We start from the raw sequence: 12,087 nt of genomic DNA, 5'->3' as shown, positions 1-12,087 counted from the left end.
TACCGGGTCCTGGTGTTCTTCTGCATTCAATGCCATGCGTGTGCACGAATCCGTTTCAAGGCTGGGCCACCTGCAAGCAACAGTTGTGGGCCTTCCGCCTGCCCGGGCCCGACGCATGGCCGCCGCAGTCCATCATTTTCTAGAAAGGAATTGGAGACAGCGCCCACCCAGGACGGCACTCACTCACGCTTACAAAGGCTCACACATCCCAACCTGCGGCTTTCGCGCACTCTGCGGCAGGCCCCAGCCTTCAGCATTCCTGCAATCCGCACCCCAGCGTTGTTTCATCGCCACACACCCTCAGGTCTGCGGTCGCACGCCTGTCTGCGGGCACATCAGTTCAGCAATGCGGCACTAGGAGGGCAGCCAGAACCACCTGCCAGGTATGCGTGCCCCTATGTTTGCGACGGTACAAGATGGGGAAATCTGAGCGTGAAAGCACGTAGAGGCCACCGAATGCTGCCAGGGGCCCCACTCGGTTGCCCCCTAGGCAGTCAGTAACCCCTCCCTCGAGGGGAGGGAGGGTGTGCCGTCGGGCAGCGTGCGATGGGCCAGTCTCGAACGAGTACACGCTGTCATAACAACTGAGCTTGACGCTTTTTAATTGCTACCTGATATGAAACTCGTAGCTAAGCTCTAGAGAGAGCTGAGCTAGTTCGAAGTTGTCGGTTTCCGTCTTGTCGCTGTCCTTTACGCATATTCAATTCATAACACAAGTTAAAGTTATGATAGAAACACACACAACTGCAGAAAACTGCTGATAAGTCGTCAAGGGCTGAGTTCGCTCTCGTGACTATCTTCTCAGTAACGCCTAATTTGAAGCTGTCATCTATATCTTGGTTTATACACAGCTATGATGGCCTGTAGCCATGCTAGTCGTGACACCGTGGCGACCAATTGAGGACCATGATGTTGCCGCCTAGGCAATAACAGCACCGCTATATACCTTGAACGTTGCCGCTCCTGCATTCTGTGATGGAGGAGGAGGTCGGTGGGGTGGAGCCGGCTGTGGAGCCCGGCCCCGCCCAGGCCGCGGCTGATGCGGAGCCGCTCCCGGAGTCCACGCCCCTCCGCGCAGCCTTCGTTGCCTACGCCCGCGGCGGCCCAGACTACCGTGCCCCTCCACCGGGCTACCCCGGCGCCCCGCCCCCAGGCCTCGGGGCCGAGCCCAGCAGCGCCACCCTCAACGGCATGCCGAGCACCACGGCGCTGGATGGCGGGCTGACCTCCGGCCCGGGGTTGGGCCTGTCCGGCTGGATGCGCCTGTGCTCCGACCTCGGCATCGCCGAGAGCCAGGGCGGGCCGCTGGCAGGCAGCGTGCTGCAGACGCTGCACCAAGCCTACCGGCCCCACAACGCCAAGGCGCTGCCGTACCTGGGCTTCCTGCAAGCCATCGCCGCGCTCAGCAGCCAGCTTCGAACCAGCCTGCTGCCCGCCGTCGCATCCCACGGCGAGGCGTTGGCTGCGCAGCAGCGCCACGCCTGGCGCTCCGCACAGCTGACGTCACTGCAGGCAACCGCGATCACCGCCGTCAGCGCCGGCGCCGGCACCAGCGCCGCCGCGCGCGCCGCCACGGCGCGCGCGCTGCGCTGCAGCTGGAACGGCGCGCTGCCGGCGGACGCGCCGGCCGGCGGCGCCGCCGCCGCCGATGCGGCGGCGGTGTTCCTGATCGGACCGGAGTTGAGCCGTGAGAGCGCCATTATCACGGAGCTATGGGACACATTGGAGCAGCAGCGGCAGCAGCAGCCCGAGGCGGCGGCGCTGATGACGTGGGTGCCGCGCGAGGCGCCGCCGCCGCCGCCGCCCATCGTGCTCACCGCAGACTTCGGCGCTCCGGCGGCGCAGGGGCCGCAGGGTGCGAACGCCGGCGATGCCGGGGACGCCGGCTCAGCAGCGCCGGCACTGCCGGCCGTGGGGCGGCCGGCTGGCGGCCGCGGCCGCGGCAGCCCAGGCCGCGGCGGCGCCGCGAACGGCAGTGGCGGCGGCGGCGGCGGTTCGGCCCTGCCTCCGCCACAGCTCCCGCAGCAGCGCGGCAACTGGGTTGCGGCGCAACCTGCGCCTCAGCAGCCTCCAGCACAGCAGGGGCCAACCAACCCGTACCTGCAGGGCGTGCAGCGCAGCAAGCAGTGGGCGCCGCAGCTCAAGCCGCTGCGCAGCGGCGCCGCCTCGGAGCCTGACCTCAAGGCCTACAACGCGGGGCCACCCTACAATAACACGGGCGGCGCCGCAGGCGGCGGTGGCGGCGGCGGCGACGTGGATCCTGATTCCGCCTCCTCACCGCTGACGGGCGGCACCCTGCACAGAGTGGAGCAGCGGCAGACCGGTGCCGGCTTCCCCATGGGCCCCGGCGGCGGCGGCGGCGGCGGCGGCAACCTGACGCACCGCAGCAGCGTGGAAAGCGCGACGGTGCGCCTGCCTGCGGTGAACGCAGCCGCTCGGCTGGGTGGAGCTGCAGCCGGCGGCGGCGGGCCTGAAGCATGGGGCCGTGCCGGCTCGCCGCTGCGTCAGACCGGGCCGCTGGCGTCCTCCAGCGCGGCGGCGGCGGCGCCGGTGCGCTCGCCGGGCACCAACCTCAGCTCGCGACCCGTGACGGGCCTCAAGTCGCTGGGGGCGGAGGGCGGCGGCGGCGGTGGCGCGGACGTGAGTGGCCTGGTGGTGGCGCTGCTGGGGCGCATTGACAGGCTGGAGAGGGCCGCGGCGGCCGCCGCGTCCAAGCTGGAGGTGGTGGGCGGCCGTGTGGCCGGCCTGGAGGCGGGCGGCGTGGCGGCGGCAGCGGCGGCGGCGGCGCCAGTCGCGGCGGCGCCGTGCCGCGACGCGCGAGCTGTGTCGGAGCAGTTGCGAGGCGAGATGGCGGCCATGGCCAAGGTACGCCTGGTGTGTAGGACGTGAGAGTTCGAGCTTGTGCGAAATGGATGTGGGGTGCATGATTGCTTTCTCAGTCTGTTGTCAGGAATGTCGCAGTCGCTGCTACGCGCCAAAGGCGGCTGCTAGCATGCTTAATCGCCTTGCATCGCACAGGAATGGGAGGCCAAGCAGATGGCGCTGGAGACACGGCTGCAGGCAGCGCAGGCGCAGGCGGAGGCATCCAAGGCGGCTGCCGACTCGGCACAACTGGCCGCTGATTCTGCCAAGGCCGCGGCCGGCGCTGCAATGGCCCTCGCAGAGTCGGCGTCGGCGTCGGCGGTGCAAGCCGCCTCATCCGAGGCGGCGGCGGCGCAGGACAAAGCGGCGGCTGACGAGCGGTTGCGGCAGTTGGAGGAGCAGCTGAAAGCGCACGTGGCGGAGCAGGTGGCGGCGGTGGCGGCGGCCGCAAAGGAGCAGGCGGAGACCGCTGCGGCGGCGGTCATAGAGGGGGCCGAACGGCGGGTGGGTGCCGGCGACTCGGCGGCTAAGGAGGCGGTCGGTCGGCTGCGCTCCGACCTTGATGAGCAGCTTGCAAAGCTTGACGAGCAGCAGAAGAAGTTGGATCAGCAGGCGGCGGCGCTGGCGGCGCAGCAGGAGCAGCTGGCGGCGGAGCTCAAGCAGCTGGCGGCAGCTGCGACGGCAACAGCAGCAGCAGCAGCTTCGGCGACGGCTGCGGAGGCAGCGGAGCCGAATGCGGCAGAGCCGGAGGCGGCAGAACCGGAGGCGGCGGAGCCGGAGGCGGCGGCGGAGCCGGAGGCGGCGGCGGAGCCGGAGGCGGGTAAGGCCGAGGCGGCAACGTCTTCTTCGGAGGAGGCTGCGTCCTCAGCGGCTGCGCCGGCGGCAGCAGCAGCAACAGCAGCAGCGGCGGCGGCTGTAGAGGCGACGGTGGCGGCTCTGGCCTCCGACCTGCAGCAGCTGCGAGGGCAGGTGGCAGCGCTTCAGAAGACACAGGAGGAGGCTGCAGCTGCGTCCGCCTTGCCCGCCTCCACTGCCGATCCCGATAAAGCCGCCTCGCCGCCGCTGGTGCCGTCGTCCTCAGAGCGCGCAGCCGCAGAGGCGGAGGGAGGCGCCACGGCCTCCGCATCCGCGCCGCACGCGACGTGTGCGGCGTCTGACGAGCTCCGCCGGCAGGTGGAGGCGCTGAGGGCTGAGCTGGCAGCGCTGGCGGCGGCGCGGCCGGCAGCGGCGGCGGAGCCAGCGCCGGAACCAGCGGCGGAGCAAGCGGTAGAGCCAGCGGTGGAGCCAGCGGCGGCGGTGCCGATGACAGCGGCAGAGCAGGCGGCACAAGAGCCTGCTAAGGCGGAAGCCGGCGATGCAGGCGGCGATACAGGCGGCGGCGGTAGCTGCGCCAAGTGCGGTTGCACCACTTGTGCGAGTGCGGCGGCGCTGGCGGCGGCGGTGGCGGGTCTGGAGGCGGCGCTCGCCAAGCAGCGGCAAGAGCTGGACAGCAAGCTGGAAGCTGCGGCGGCTGACGCCGCCAGGGCGGCAGAAGCGGTGGCGGCGGCAGCGGCGGCTTCTGCACCCAGTGCAACCCTGCTGGCAGCAGCAGCGCCAGATGCAACGGCCGCTGCCGCAGCCCCCGAGCCCCCGCCAAACTTCCTGCAGGCGATGGCGGCGGCGGCTCGCGTCCCGGCGCCGTCACGAGGGCCGTCGTTAACAGTTGACGGCATAGGTGGCGGCGCCGCCGCCGCCGTTGCGAGCGCCAGCAGCAGCGGCGGGTTGGAGGCGCGCGTAGCGGAGCTGGCGGCGGAGGTGAGGAAGGCGGCAGAGCTCGCCAAGTCCGCACACGCCGCCGCCTGCACCGCCGCCGCGGCAGCGGCGGCGGGTGACGGCGCTGGCGGCGGCGGCGGAGCCGCTGCCGCTGCCGCTGAGGCGGCCGTCGCAAGCAAGGCGGTCAGGGAGATGTCAGCGTCGGTGCAGAAGCTGTTTGGTCTGGTGGCGGATCAAGGCGCACAGCTGACCAAGCTGGACGCCCAGGTGGCGGCTGCAAGCAAGGCGGCGGCGGCGCCGCCGCCGCCGCCGGTAAGCCAGCGCCCCTCCTTGGCTGGCGCCGACGCCGACGCGGCCGTTGCAGCGGCGCCGGCGCCAGCGGCAGAGGCGGCGGCGGCGGCAACCGAGGTGGCAGCGGTGGTAGCCACGCCTGCAGATCTGTCGGTGCTGACGTCGCGCGTGTCGGTGCTGGAGGCGGAGGTCAGCCGCCTCGGCTCGGAGGCAGCGGCAGCTGCCTCCAGCTCCGCTGCAGCTGCAGCTCCCAGCGGAGACGCTGCAGCTGCCGCGGCCGCTACAGCCGCCGCGGCACCCGCCGCCGATGTCTCAGCGAAGCTGGAGGAGGTGGCGCAGATGGCTGCGGCGGCGCTGGCGGCGGCAAAGGAGGCGGTGGCGGGCGCCGCCACTGCACAGGCACGTGCCGACGAAGCATTGGTGTGCGCCACGGCTGCTGCAGCTACTGCCGCGGAGGTGGCGACGCCAGCCACCGCCGCTGCTGCTGCTGCTACTTCCAATGCGCCGGCGTCCAAGGAGGCTGCGGATGCGGGTACGGCGACGCCGTCGGTGCCGGCAGCAGCAATGGCAGCAATGGCAGCAGCAGTAGCAGGGGGCGCCTCCGCATCCGAGGTGGAGGCTCTGGCCGGCAGCGTGGCGGCGCTGCGTGGGGATGTGGCGGCGGTGCAGGCGGCCGTGGACGAGCTGCGGGCGCAGCAGGCGGCGGCGGCGGCGGCGGCGACGGCAGCGGTGGCAAATATTCCTGCCGATGCCGCGGCTGTCAGCACCAGCAGCAGTGCGGCGGCGCCAGAGGCTTCAGAAGCTGCCGCGCCCGCCACGGCGGCCGCCGAGCCGGCCGAGGCGGCGGACGCAGCTGCTGCTGCTACTGCGGCGGCGGCCCTGGCTGCTCGTGTGGCGGCTGTGGAGGCGGGACTGTCGGCCTTGGTGACACACGTCGAGGAGGAGAGGGCCAAGCAGCAGGCGGCCGGGCGACAGCAGCAGACGGCGGGGCCACAAGCGGAGGCTGCTGCTGAGGCTGAGGCCGCCGACGCCGATGCCGACGCCGCCACTGCGTCGCAGGACCCGACGGCCACAGAGCCCAGGGACGCGCCTGCCGGCAGTAGCGCAGGCGAGGTCGCGGCGGCGGCGGCGGTGGCGGCACGGGTCGAGGAGCTGTCGACTGGGCTACAGGAGATCTCCATTCGTGTCGAGGCGCTCATACTGGCAGTGACGGCTTCCACTGCCGCCAGCGCCAGTGCTGCCAGCGCCGCGGCGGCGGCTGCAGGTGCAGCTGCGCCGGCGCCAGCCGATGGCCACGCCAGCGCCGCTGCAGCGGCCGATGCCGAAGAGGCCGCAGCGGCTGAGGCCGGGGCGGCGGAGGCTGCACCGGTGGAGTCGCCGTTCACGGCGGGCGCGCAGGCTGTAGCAGCGGAGGGGGCGGAGCACGTGCAGCGACTCACAGCTGACGTGGCGGAGCTACGGGCGCGTCTGACAGCTATCGAGGCAGCTACAGCCGGCGCCGCCGCCGCTGCCGCAGCTGGTGCTGGTGCTGCCGCCGCCTCTGCGGCCGCGGCAGTGGATCTGCGGACTGTCTCCAGCAGCCAATTGCCGAGTGAGGTGGTGCCGCAGGAGCCGCTGGCGTTTGCGCCGCCGCCGGTGGTCGAGGCTCTGAAGGCCGTGCAGGCGGGCAACGCGCCGGACGCGCTGGCGACACCGCCCCTGACCAAGGTCCTCCGCCACATCGACACCGTACACGCGGACGTGCACCAAGGCATGCACGAGATCAGCGACGCCCTCGCCTCCGACCTCTCACAGCGCCTGGCAGTCACCGCCGCCGCGCTCACAGCGCTGCGCGACCGCGTCGTCGCCCTCGAGGCAGCATCTGCGGCGGCGCCGCCGCCGCAGGCGGCGGCGGAGCCGCAGGCGGAGCCGCAGGCGGCGCCGGCCCTGGTTGAGGAGTTCCAGCGGCGTCTGGACCGGCTTGCGGCGGAGGTGCGGGCCAACCTGGACCAGGTCAGCAGCGCGCTGGCCAACGACGTGGAGCAGGCGCGCACCGACATGGCCGTCGCCGTGTCGCGCCAGGTCGCCGCCGCCGTGTCCACCGCCGTCACGCCGCGCGGCTCCTCTTTAGGCATGGCGCTGATGGCGGCGGGTAGCGAGGACGGGGAAGGCGGCGGCGGCGGCGGCGGCGCGAGGGCGGCGATGCGGGAACGCGGCTCCACTGCGTCACTGTCCGCGGGCGCAGCGGGGCTACGAGGAGGAGGAGGGGAAGGCGATGATGCGGAGGCGGCGGGTGCGGGTGCGGGTGCGGGTGCGGGTCAGGCGGACGCCGCGCTGCTGCGGGCGCTGCAGGAGCGGCTGACCTCGGTGGAGGCGGAGGTGGCGGATGTGACCAAGGAGGTGGCGGACGTGTGCGCCGCCGCCGACATCACCACGGAGAGCGTGGAGCTGCTCACCAAGCACCTGCAGGTGGGGGGGGGGGGCGCGGGCCAGGCGTGCGTGCGTGTGTGTGTGTGTGTGTGTGTGTGTGTGTGTGTGTGTGTGTGTGTGTGTGTGTGTATGTGTGTGTGTGTGTGTGCACGTGTGTGTGTTTAAGAACCGAAACGAAGGCCCGCCCAGACGACGCCGGAGTTACTTACCAATGCGGTACCGATTTTACCGCAAGTGTGGCGTCCGTGTGTGTGCAGGGGTGCGGGTGCGGGTGGTCGGGCGTGCGAAGCTGCTCACCGTACGGCGGTACAGTGTCCGACATTTCGACACACCCGCTCGCACACACGAATGTGACCTGCATCCTCTGGTGCACCTCTGGGACGACCATGGCATGTCCCGCAGGCGTTCGAGGCCAAGCTAGGCGAGCTGGCGCAGCAGCGGCCGGTGTCTGTGGCGGCGGCGGCGCCAGCGGTGTCGGCACCGCCGGCGGCTGTTGGCTCCGGGGCATCCACGCCGCAGGCAGGCGACGGCGCCGCCGGCACAAGCACCCAGCCCACGCCGCCGCTGACCCCCCCTGGTAAGTAGGGAACCCCCGCTGCATCATTCTTGCAAACCGCATCACTCTGGTTTCACCTTCGCCCGCAATCTTCCAAACGCGCTCACACGCACTCAAGTCCTTGGCGCATCGCTTTCTGCGCCTACGCCTCCTCCTCCCACCTTCAGCCACAACCATTGCCCTCCAGTCGAGCACCACACAATCACGCACAGCACAAAAACCCAACTAACCGCACCCAACCGCACCCGCAGGTGTGGGCGGCGGCAGCGGTGTGGCCGACCTGGTGGCTCTGCAGGGCATCCTGGTGGAGATGCGCGGGCGGCTGGAGGAGCTGGGCGAGGTGGTGGAGGAGCAGGAGCACGGGCTGGACGTGCTGGCGGCGGTGGGTGGGGCGGGGGGTGTTGCAAGGATGTTTGGAAAAGCGGCGGGGCTGGGGAGTTGGGGGTTGGGGTTTGCACAGGGGGATTATGATCATGCGTAATTTAGGGTACAGCGAAGTTGTAGCCAGGCACGATGGTATGGCAGCGGGAAGGGAACAGGTGGGAGGAATGAGGAGGAATGGGGTGAGCACGTGCCGCTGAGGGAGTGAGGTCTTTTCATTGCGGGGACATGCATCTGCGCCGCGTCCTTGACCGTGACCTTGCCCGCGACCGTGGCCACCCATGAGCATTAGCAGTGAACGAAACTGCGCAACTTAAACTAGCGTTCAGTCATGCCTGGCTTGTGGTCAGAACTCCTAACACGGCCTGATCTGCTCTTCTCTGATCTGGTCTGGTCTGGTCCTCAGGCCACCGAGGCCGCCACCGTCACCAGCCGCGCCGCCACCAGCCGCCTTGACACCGTCGAGTCCGCCCTGGCGGCGTTACGAGCCGAGATGGCGGCGGCGCTGGCTGGCGGCGCTGCCGGCGCCAACCTCAGCGTCAGCGGCGGCATGCAGGATAGCTCCCTTCCGCAGCGTCACCGCTCCATCCTTGCCTCCCGCTCGAGAGCCAGCCTCACCAACACACCCGAAGGCGGTGCGGGGGCGGGGGCCCTAGGGCTGCCGCCGCTGCCGCCTGGCGGTGCCGGTGCCGGCGCCGGCCCTGGCGGGCCGCCGCCGGTGAGCGCGAGCGGCGACACGCCGCCGTGGTCGTCACAGGCGGCGGCGCGGCCGCGTGTGGGCTTCGGCGCGGCGGCGGAGCTGGAAGACACCAAGGCAAGCACGTGTGCTGGTTGCGGGGGTGTGTGTTGGCGTGTTCGTGCTGCCAAGCCCTCCTTGTGCACCATACACACGCACACACCCGACTCTGGACCCTTCCCCCTCGTGCTTTCCTCAACACACACGTGCCTCATCCATCCCCTCGAACCCTTATCCTGCTGCCCTAACTACCCAACCCCAGCCTCCCAAGTGGTCTATTTTGGGATGGGAGTGTACCCCGGCCACTACACCACCACCACCAACACCACAACCACAACCACCACAACCACGACCAACACCAACACCAACACCACCACACACCACACGCAGGCATCCGTGGCCGACCTGGAGGCCAAGCTCTCGGAGCTGTCCCGCGCCGACAAGGCCCGTGACGCCGCCGTCGCCGCCCTGTCGGCCCAAGTCGACGAGGTCACCCGGCGCCTCGGAGACCTGGACACACGCGTCACGGACGCAGCCATGGAGGCGGCGGCGGCGCAAGCCGCCGCCGCAGCCGCGGCCGCCGCTGGCGGCGGCGCCGCAGGCGGCGGCAATGCGGGCGCAGCCGCCGAGTACGAGTACGAGGAGAGCGCGGACTCGTACGGGGTCAGTGAGGTGGGCCGCAGGCCTGGCGGCGGCGCTGCTGGTGGCGGCGGCGGCGGTGGCGGCGGCGCAAGCGCCGCCGACCTGGAGCGCCTGAATGGGGAGCTGCAGGCGCGGCTGAAGGCGGCGGTCAAGGTGTTGGAGGGGCGGGTGGCGGCGGACCGCGAGGTGGCGGCGGCGGGCATCGGGGAGCTGGGCAAGGGGCTGGGGGTGCTCAAGCAGAAGAGCGTGCTCATTGACGAGGTGATCATCAAGCTGGCGCGGCGGCTGGACAAGTTGTTCCGGCGTGTGCAGGTGCGTGGGGGTTGAGGGGGGTGATATGGGGGTTGACGGGGAGATGAGGCGGTAGGGGATGGACGCGTGACAGGCCGACAGCACTCATCTGAGTCCCAGACCACAGGGGACGGGAAGCAGTAGGCGGTGTCACCCACGCGCACATGGCTTTGTCACCCACGTCCTTTTGCATTCTGCAAGTGCACCAAACTTCTTCTCAACCTCCCTCCCCGCCCACGACAACGTTCAAAACAGGATATGCTGGATGCGGATCAGGCGGAGACGATGTCCACCTACTCGGTCATCGGCCGAGACCAGCTGGGAGCTGGCGGCGCCGGCGGCGTCTCGCGCCCTACCTCCGCCGTGCTGCCACACGTGCTGGCGGCGACCAATGGCGGCGGCGGCGGCGGCGGCGGCGGTCATGCGGCGCTGCCGCGATCCGCCAGTCTGGAGAGTAACTACCAGGATGGCGTGGAGACGCCGCCGGAGGGAGGGGCGGGCAGCGCGGCCGGCAGTGCGGCCGGCAGCCGGGCGCACTCGACCGCGCAGGCGCGCATGTCACCGGAGCTGCAGCGGGAGGGGGCGGCGGCGTAGGCGTAGGCGCAGGCGCAGGCGTAGGCGCAGGCGCAGGCGTAGGCGCGGGATAAGGGACGGCGTGGGAGCAGGGTCGTTGTGCTGGGAGGAATGGGGTTCCAGAGGACAAACCCCACGGTGCGCTGGGGAGGTAAGGATGAGGGGCTGCAGAAGGGCGTCACCGGGAAGTCGCGGCGTGTGTGCTGTTAGTTTGCTGCCGGGCAGAGCGCTGCTTGCCTGTGACGATGGTGACGAGAACCGAATGCGTCCGGAATGGTGGATTATCAATGCAGGTTACGGTAGGGTAGCGCCGGCGTCAGCCGGTTATGCGTGTGGCAGGCTGAGTCTCAGCGGTGGCGGCGATTACTTGGATTGCTGTGCAGGGAGCTGCGATGCTGCTTGAAGAGAGTTAATAAAAAGCTCCGGGGGGCAACAAGGGCACTCGGCGCTTGTGCATTTTGCGCAGTGCTTATTGGACCTCCACGGATTTGGCGCCATGCAGGAGGCACGAGGCACGGCATGATCGGTCGTAGCCCCCATGCGGCTATGGTGCCGTGTTGCAGTTGCGGATGGAGCAGGGGGCTTGTTTCGTTAAACAACTGACACGCCGTTGCGTAACTCATTTGCTGGCATGGAGTTGCATTCGAGCGCATCTGCGCATGTCTTTTGCTTGCGCTGTTGCCAATAAGACGCTTCCTTCTGTGCGCAACGACCATGGGGGGTGTCACGGTGGATACCTGGGTGGGCCGGCAATTCGTGGGCTATGGAAGGGGGTATGCCGTATGCATTGTGAGAACTGACGTGGCGAATGCCGCCCGACGCAACTGCGGTAGTTGTGCGTGTTGCTCTATTACTCTGTAGGCGCGAATACGCTCACAGCAGGTACGGCTTGCAGCGGGGCAATGGCCAGCGATGCTAAACATACGGTAGGGCGGGGATGTGCGAGGTTCACTCGTTTGGAGGCCGCATACCGTACGGCGTTGGGCATCTGGTGAGCTCGGTTCAGGGGGGCCCCTGGCTCGGCTTGTATCGCCTCACCCAGGGTGATGTGCCTTTCCTGCGCGAGGGCAGATGCCCTTGGGTCCTTGGAAGGGTCGAAGACCGCACTTTATCCTGAAGGGCTGGCGTAAGTGCGTAGGGCAAGGCAGCGCGTGTGCCACACTGATGTGCGCTGTACATGTGTGATGCCGCCGGGTGAACTGCAGCACTCGGCGCCTGGACCCGGGGCGCTGTGCACTTCAGGCAGTGACATCCCTAGCTAGCTAGCTGCATGCATGTGTCAGCGGCCCGGCTCTGGCAGCAGGGCCGCGGGCTCTCATGCGGGCCGGAGGGATGAGACACGCGAACAGGGCAAGAGGCACAGTCCTCGCTACCCTGTCCTCCTTACTCCACCCCGGCGTACGTGCTTAACACGCAGAGCTTGCCATATTACTGCACGACAATGGTTCATGCGCGTAAGAACCCCAGTGAAAGCTGGAATAGATATATTGCCCAAGCCCAACCCACAGTGGCAAGGAGTTAGCAGCCGGCAGCCGACTGGCTCGACCCGTACGCGCACAGTGCACAGCGCCATGTGTGTGGCCTTGTAGTGCCC

General features: G+C 69.4%; 1 protein-coding gene across 1 annotated transcript; it reads left to right on the top strand.

The window, feature by feature from the left end:
* Positions 1-619: 619 nt before the first annotated feature.
* CHLRE_11g467580v5 (uncharacterized protein) lies at positions 620-11,981 on the top strand. The gene is made up of 7 exons (XM_043067332.1): positions 620-2,865; positions 3,019-7,353; positions 7,717-7,891; positions 8,122-8,252; positions 8,658-9,065; positions 9,378-9,941; positions 10,176-11,981. The coding sequence occupies exons 1-7, from the start codon at positions 976-978 to the stop codon at positions 10,512-10,514; spliced, it is 7,842 nt and encodes a 2,613-aa protein (XP_042919332.1). The 5' UTR covers positions 620-975; the 3' UTR covers positions 10,515-11,981.
* The last annotated feature ends 106 nt before the right edge of the window (positions 11,982-12,087 follow it).

This window comes from Chlamydomonas reinhardtii, chromosome 11 (genome assembly GCF_000002595.2).
Source record: "Chlamydomonas reinhardtii strain CC-503 cw92 mt+ chromosome 11, whole genome shotgun sequence".
In the NCBI taxonomy this organism is placed as follows: domain Eukaryota; kingdom Viridiplantae; phylum Chlorophyta; class Chlorophyceae; order Chlamydomonadales; family Chlamydomonadaceae; genus Chlamydomonas; species Chlamydomonas reinhardtii.
This window is presented reverse-complemented; position numbering and strand designations above follow the sequence as displayed.

Excerpts from the sequence above, each read along its gene's own strand:
- CHLRE_11g467580v5 (XM_043067332.1), top strand. The coding sequence starts at position 976 with ATGGAGGAGGAGGTCGGTGGGGTGGAGCCGGCTGTGGAGCCCGGCCCC. Across the intron at positions 7,892-8,121 it reads GCCGCCGCTGACCCCCCCTG|GTGTGGGCGGCGGCAGCGGT; the intron begins GTAAGTAGGGAA and ends CCGCACCCGCAG. Across the intron at positions 8,253-8,657 it reads GGCTGGACGTGCTGGCGGCG|GCCACCGAGGCCGCCACCGT; the intron begins GTGGGTGGGGCG and ends TCTGGTCCTCAG.